The 7090-nt window shown below is 50.9% G+C and overlaps 1 protein-coding gene across 1 annotated transcript; it reads right to left on the bottom strand.

Moving 5' to 3' along the window:
- Positions 1-2553: 2553 nt before the first annotated feature.
- Positions 2554-4191, bottom strand: LOC126722306 (uncharacterized). The gene is made up of 2 exons (XM_050425460.1): positions 2906-4191; positions 2554-2674 (listed from the first exon to the last, which is right to left on the bottom strand). The coding sequence occupies exons 1-2, from the start codon at positions 4189-4191 to the stop codon at positions 2554-2556; spliced, it is 1407 nt and encodes a 468-aa protein (XP_050281417.1).
- Between the last annotated feature and the right edge of the window lie 2899 nt (positions 4192-7090).

The following is a 7090-nucleotide window of genomic DNA, read 5'->3' as shown; positions in this document are numbered from 1 at the left end:
CCTCCTCCTCCCACATCGGATGTGGCGTTGCAGCCTATGCCCAACTTAAGGCGCAAGAGGCCTGTGAGGGAGTTGGAGGAGGGTGAGGTTGGCCAAGAAAAAGCCAAACCTCAGAAGAAGGGCAAAGAGACCAAGGAGCCCAAAGAGAAGAGGACCAAGTCCATTGATAGCCAAGGCGAGGCGGCTATTCGGAGGGAACAACGGATATGGTCGCCGCGGCTCAAACTGGATAGCGCTTCAATTTCTTAGGATGCAACCTTGTGGGAATCCCAACGACGGGAGGCGTCATTCTTGGCTGAGGCCCTGCAGCAGCCTCTTCTTCTGCCTCGCGACATGAAGGGGCTCCGTGACACTCAGCAACCAGAACTCTTCATGTCGCTGAAGAGGGACATGGCCATTTTTACTGTCTTGTTCTTTGGTTACGCATCCATTTATTCACCATTATTTTTTATTAAGCTTTTATTTTTCCGGTGCAGGTTACTCAGCAAATCTTCGTTGCTGAGGAGTGGGCCAAAAAGGCTCGTGAAGACCTTCATAATGAGGTCCAGTCCCGCCGTATTGCCAAGAGGACTACTGGCGACCTCAAGAAGGAAAACGATAGCCTGAGCCATGAGGTAAAGGAGGCAAAGAAGGGGCAGGACAGCGCAGAAGCTGGCCTCAAAAATGCCACTAAGCAAGCTGAGGATCTGCGCCTACAGCTCCACAAGTCCGAGGAAAATCTTAGGGCAGAGACGCAGGCTGTTTCAGACCTCAAGGCCGAGCTTGCAAAGGTTAAGGGGGAGGCCCGCCTGGCCAGGGAGGCGGCCGAGAAGGCAGTGGCAACCTCTTATGAACGCGGGGTTAAGGATACTGAGGTCAGGCTGGCCGAGGAGGTGGCTACTGTGTGCAGGGAATACATTACCCTGTCTTGGGGTGTGGCCTTGGACCGGGCGGCAGTCCCAACGGATTCCGATCTTAGGAAAACTGAAAACATCTTTTTTCCTGAGGACGTTCGTGAGATTCCTGACAAGGCTGCGACTGAAGTGCCTCTCCCCACGAAGGCTTTAGCCTCGGACTCTGCTGTGCCTGAAACTGAGGATGCGCAGCTGGCCGTGAAGGGCAAGTTGCCCAAGGACAGTCTTTCCATCAGGGAGGTTGTTGCACAGGCTAAGGAGACTATTCCGGGGCCACAGCAAGCAGACGACCAAGCTGGGCCTGCTTAGGGATTAGATTTAGGATCGCTTTTAGGGAGTTTAATGAAAGATGTCATTTCCTTTTCCTCTTGTTGTTTTACTTTCTCTTCTGTTTTGTTATAAATGGATGTTTATTCTGCCTTTAACTACTGAAAACCAAGCGTGAATGAATGACTCTATAAAGAATGATAGTCAATAATTTAGACAGAATTGCTGCGAGGCTAATTCCCCCCAAGTCTGTGGTCCGAGGATCCAAGCAAGACTTGGGTTCTGTTTAAAACTTAGGGAAAACTGTTGCGAAGTTAATTTCCCCCAAGTCTGTGGTTCGAGGAGCCATGCAGGACTTGGGTTCTGTTTAACACTTAGTGAGAATCGTTGTGAGGTTAGTTTCCCCCAAGTCTGTGGTCCGAGGAGCCATGCAGGACTTGGGTTCTGTTTAACACTTAGTGAGAATCATTGCGAGGTTAATATCCCCCAAGTCTGTGGTCCGAGGAGCCATGCAGGACTTGGGTTCTGTTTAACACTTAGTGAGAATCATTGCTAGGTTAATTTCCCCCAAGTCTGTGGTCCGAGGAGCCATGCAGGACTTGGGTTCTGTTTAACACTTAGTGAGAATCGTTGCGAGGTTAATTTCCCCCAAGTCTGTGGTCTGAGGAGCCATGCAGGACTTGGGTTCTGTTTAACACTTAGTGAGAATCGTTGCGAGGTTAATTTCCCCCAAGTCTGTGGTCCGAGGAGCCATGTAGGACTTGGGTTCTGTTTAACACTTAATGAAAATTGCTGTACAGTAACACGGCGTCGAGTATGGTGTCTTTCATTAATAACAGTACCTTTTCAGGTTATTTACATTCCATGGACGTGGTACTACATGTTCGTCCAAGTCTTCCAAAAAGTATGCCCCAATGCCTGCTACGGAAGTGATACGGTATGGGCCCTCCCAGTTTGGTCCAAGCTTTCCCCATGCAGGGTTCCTCGTGGTGCCCAGGACTTTCCTCAGCACTAGATCCTCGGGCGTCAAGGGCCTTGACTTCACCTTGGCGTCGTAGCCTTGCTTGAGCTTTTGCTGATAATAAGCTAGGTGAACCATCGCACTTTCCTTTTTTTCTTCGAGGAGATCCAGGCTTTTTTCTAGAAGGCTGTTGTTAGCAACGGGGTTGAAGGCGGTAGTCCTCTGGGTTGGGAAGTTTATCTCTAATGGGATGACAGCTTCGGCTCCGTAGGTCAATGAGAAGGGGGTTTCTCCTGTGGACCTACGAGGCGTGGTGCGGTATGTCCACAAGACGTGGGCTAACTCTTCAACCCACCTCCCTTTTGCGTCGTCCAACCTCTTCTTCAGCCCATTCACTATGGTTTTATTGATGGCTTCCGCCTGTCCATTACCCTATGGGTAGGCCGGTGTGGAGTATCGGTTGATAATCCCCAGCTCATTACAGTATTCTCTAAAGGCTTTGCTGTCAAATTGGAGGCCGTTGTCCGAGATCAGGGTGTGCGGGGTCCCGAACCTAGTGATAATATTTTTGCAGACAAACTTCTTGACATCGACGTCCCTGATATTTGCCAGCGCCTCAGCTTCGACCCACTTTGTGAAGTAGTCGGTGCCGACGAGAAGAAATTTCTTGTTCCCAGCCGTTTTGGGGAACGGCCCTAGTATGTCTAGGCTCCACTGTGCGAATGGCCAAGGGCTGGACAACGGGTTAAGTTCTCCGCCCGGCTGGTGTATGTTCGGGGCGAACCTTTGGCATTGGTCGCACTTCTTCACATATTCTAGAGCCTCTTTGTGCATGCTCGGCCACCAGTAACCCAGCGTCATGGCCCTGTGGGAGAGAGACCTGCCCCCCTTATGGCTTCCACAAATCCCTTCATGTAGCTCCTCCAGGATGAGTTCCGTAGCCCCTGGGTGCACACACAGCAAGTATGGCCCCGAGAACGAACGTCTGTAAAGTTTGGAGTCCTCGGATAGCCAGAATCGAGAAGCCTTCCTCCTGATTTTGTCAGCTTCAACCTTATTGTCTGGTAAGGTGTCGTGCTTTAAGAACAGCACCAGAGGGTCCATCCAGCTAGGCCCTGCCTCGACGCTATGTACCCGAACACCGTTGGGCTCCTCTGTTGTTGGGCGGCAGAGATCTTCAACTAAAATAACCCGCAGAAGGGGCTGAGCCGAGGAGGTGGCCAATGTTGCGAGAGAATCCGCATAGGTGTTCCCACTCTTGGGTATATGCATTAATCGGAAGTCACTGAAATGGGTCTGCAGGTGTTTAGCCTGAGCAAGGTACCCTTGCATTCTTTCATCCTTCGCCTCCAATTCCCCGTTTACTTGTCCCACAATAAGTCTCGAATCCGAGAATATGCTTGCGCATTTTCCACCCAATTTCCGGATCATCGACATTCCCTCCAACAGTGCCTCATACTCGGCTTCGTTATTCGTGGCCAAGAATCCGAGCCTCAACGACTTTTCTATGGTTATTCCTTCGGGAGAGACTAGAACGAGCCCCACCCCTGAGCCCCTTTGGTTTGCTGCACCATCAATGTGTGGTCTCCACCTATTGTGCTCATGCTGAGAGACCGTGCTGACCAGTTTCCCATCAACACTTCGTGACCCTGACATTTCCATCCCTTCTAGGGTGGGCTCCGCAAATTCAACTACTAGATCGGCGAGGACCTGCCCTTTTATGGCGGTGCGAGGCATGTATCTAATGTCGAAGGCACCCAGGATTGTTCCCCACTTAGCTATTCTACCTGTGTAGTCGGCGCTGCGGAGGACCGATTTCAGTGGAAGTTGAGTTAGCACAACTACTGTATGTGCCTGAAAATAGTGGGGGAGCTTCCACGTGGCTTGTACGACGGCCAATATAGCTTTTTCGAGGGGGAGATACCGGGTCTCTGCCTCCTGTAGTGATTTGCTTACATAATAAACAGGCCGCTGCGTGCCGTTGTCTTCTCGAACTAGCACTAAGCTCACCGCATGAGAGGCTACTGCAATGTATGCGAATAACACTTCGTCGGCATCGGGACTGGACATGATCGGTGGTCGGGCGAGGTATTCCTTGAGCTGTTGGAAAGCTAAAGCACACTCTTCAGTCCACTTGAAGCCCTTCCACTTGTGCAAAAGGAGGAAAAAAGGCCTGCATCTGTCCGCTAAGCGGGAGATGAAACGGTTTAAAGCAGCTATCATGCCGGTAAGCTTCTGGACCTCTTTGGGATTCTGAGGAGGCCGCAAGCTATGAATGGCTCTTATTTGGTCAGGGTTAACTTCTATTCCTCGGTGGGTCACCATATAGCCCAAGAACTTTCCTGATCCCACCCCAAATGAGCATTTGGGTGCATTCAATCGTAGCTTGTACTTTCTTAGAATTTGAAACACTTCACCGAGGTCTCTGATGTGGTCGGCCACCAATTTGCTCTTCACTACCATGTCATCTATATACACTTCAACGGTCTTACCCATCTACTGTTCAAACATCCTAGTCATCATCCTCTGATAGGTCGACCCGACATTCTTCAGGCCAAAGGGCATCACCTTATAATGATAGTTGCCAACTGGGGTGACAAAAGCGGTCTTCTCTTGGTCTTCGGCAGCCAGGGATATCTGATGGTAACCCTGGAAAGCGTCCAAAAAACTCATTCGGGGGTGTCCGACAGTCGCATCTACCAATCGGTCTATTCGCGGCATTGGGAAAGGATCCTTCGGGCAGGCCTTGTTTAGGTCTGTGAAATCTACGCAGACCCGCCATTTCCCGCTCTTCTTTTTTACCATGACTGTGTTTGCCAACCATTCAGGGTAGAATACTTCCTTGATAGCCCCAGCTTTCTTCAATTTCGCAACCTTTTCTCTCACAGCGTCTGCATGTTCTTTTGACGGGCGCTAAGGAGGTTGCTTCTTTGGTGTTATGGCCGGATTAACATTAAGGTGATGGCATATGAGATCTGAGTCAACCCCGGGGGCTTCATAGGGATCCCAGGCAAATACATCCTCATTCCGCCGAAGAAAATCAATTAGCCCTGACTTCTCCTGTGCTGGTAATTCCGAGCCGACCTGAAAAAACCTCTCAGGGTCTGATCCGATGAGTACTTTCTCCAGCTCCTCACAGCTTACCTCCATGGCCGGTCCTCCACTACGCGCAGTTGGGACCGGGGTCATTGATTGCTATAAGCCGTTCTCGGCAGAAGTGGAAGGTTCGCTATTTGGTCGTCGTGATATTGCCGACACCATGCATTGTCTAGCCATTCCTTGGTTCCCTATTATTTCTTTGACTTGACCTCCTGACGGATACTTCACCTTTTAGTGCAAGGTTGATGACACAGCCCCCAGTGCATGAAGCCATGGCTGGGCCACAATAGCTGTGTAGGGGGAGTAGGCATCCACGACAATGAAGTTCACTTCTACTTCGTCTGAGTCTGTTTGCACAGGCAGCCTAATCATGCCCTTCGGGATGACGATTTTTCCTTCAAAGCTGACCAGGGGTGAATCGTATGGCGAATGGTCTTCCTGCTTCAAGTTCAGCCCCTTATACAAATCCGGGTACATTACTTCCACGGCGCTGCCTTGGTCAACTAACACCCTTTTCACATCATAACCTCCTATCCTGAGCGTCACGACTAGGGCGTCTTCATGGGGTTGAATAGTTCCTTGCTTGTCCTCCTCCGTGAACCCAATTAATGGCGTGGCACTCACTCTGGCTCTCTTGGATTCCCTTTCGTCTGGCTTCATCGGGAACCTGCCCACTGACATTACTCTGAAAGGGCTGGAACCGGTTCTCCCAGGTGCGGCAAGAATGACATTTATTGTGCCAATGGGTGGCCTCAATGTGCCCTGTCTGGTTTCAACATTTGACTGTTCCTGCCATCCTTCAGGGCGATGCAATAGATGCCTCAACTTCCCCTCTCAGACAAGACGATCCAAATAGCTTTTCAGATTCCTGCAATCATCGGTGGTGTGACCTGGCTCCTGGTGGTATGCGTAATACAGATTCTGATTGCGTTTTAAGGGGTCACCTGCCATCCTGTTCGGCCACTGAAAAAAGGGTTCACACTTCACCTTCTCCAGAATTTTGTGCAATGGCTCTTGGAACACAGCATGGACTGCCTGAGCCCTAGTAGGCCCGGACTGCTCCGTGTAGTCCCTTCTCGGCCTGTTACTGCTATTAAAGCGGTCCGACCTGAAGTCCCTCCTCTCCTGAGGGACAACCTTCGCTTTACCCTTCCCCGTCTGCTGGTCCTCCTCGACCCTTTTGTACTTGTCTATTCTGCCCATGAGCTAGCGCACGCTGGTGACTGGCTTCCCAGTGAGGGACTTTCTTAAGCCATGATTTGTCGGCAGGCCCCTTTTGAACGTACTAATGGCGACGTCATCGTAGTTTCCTTCTATCTCGTTGTACATTTCCCAATATCTGTCCGAGTAGGCCTTCAGCATTTCTCCTTCCCGCATGGACAAGGATAAGAGGGAGTCAAGGGGCCGAGGGGCTCTAGTGCTGGTGATGAAGCGGGAGCCAGAAGCCTGCGTCAGCTGTTTAAAGGAATCTATGGAATTCGGTGGGAGGATATCAAACCATCTCATCGCCAGGGGCCCCAAGCTGGATGGGAACACCTTACACATTAACGCCTCGTCCCTGGAGTGGACGACCATCCACTGGTTGAATTGGCTTACATGCTCCACTAGGTCAGTCCAACCATTGTATATGGCAAACGTTGGATGATTGAACCGCCGAGGAAGCACTGCCCTCTCTATTCTACGCGTGAACGGCGACTGGGAGATGCGATCCAGGGCCTTGCTCATGGCATCATTGGCTAGGCCTTGGTAAGACGGGCTTTTGTGGCTGTGTTTGCGAGGCCACTCTTCCTCATAGGAAAAAGTCTCTCTCGGAGGGGTTCTTGACTTTCGCCTGTATTCACCGTCCCCATCACTACTAGTGTCCGAGGCG

Source organism: Quercus robur, chromosome 4 (assembly GCF_932294415.1).
Source record: "Quercus robur chromosome 4, dhQueRobu3.1, whole genome shotgun sequence".
Classification (NCBI taxonomy): domain Eukaryota; kingdom Viridiplantae; phylum Streptophyta; class Magnoliopsida; order Fagales; family Fagaceae; genus Quercus; species Quercus robur.
The sequence above is the reverse complement of the archived record's forward strand: the minus strand, read 5'-3'. Positions and strand labels throughout refer to the sequence as shown.

Bases quoted from the DNA above. Each gene is read 5' to 3' on its own strand.
- LOC126722306 (XM_050425460.1), bottom strand. From the start codon at position 4,191: ATGTCCAGTCCCGATGCCGACGAAGTGTTATTCGCATACATTGCAGTA. The intron at 2,675-2,905 runs GTTCGCCCCGAA...TATTATCACTAG, and splicing joins AAGTGCGACCAATGCCAAAG to GTTCGGGACCCCGCACACCC.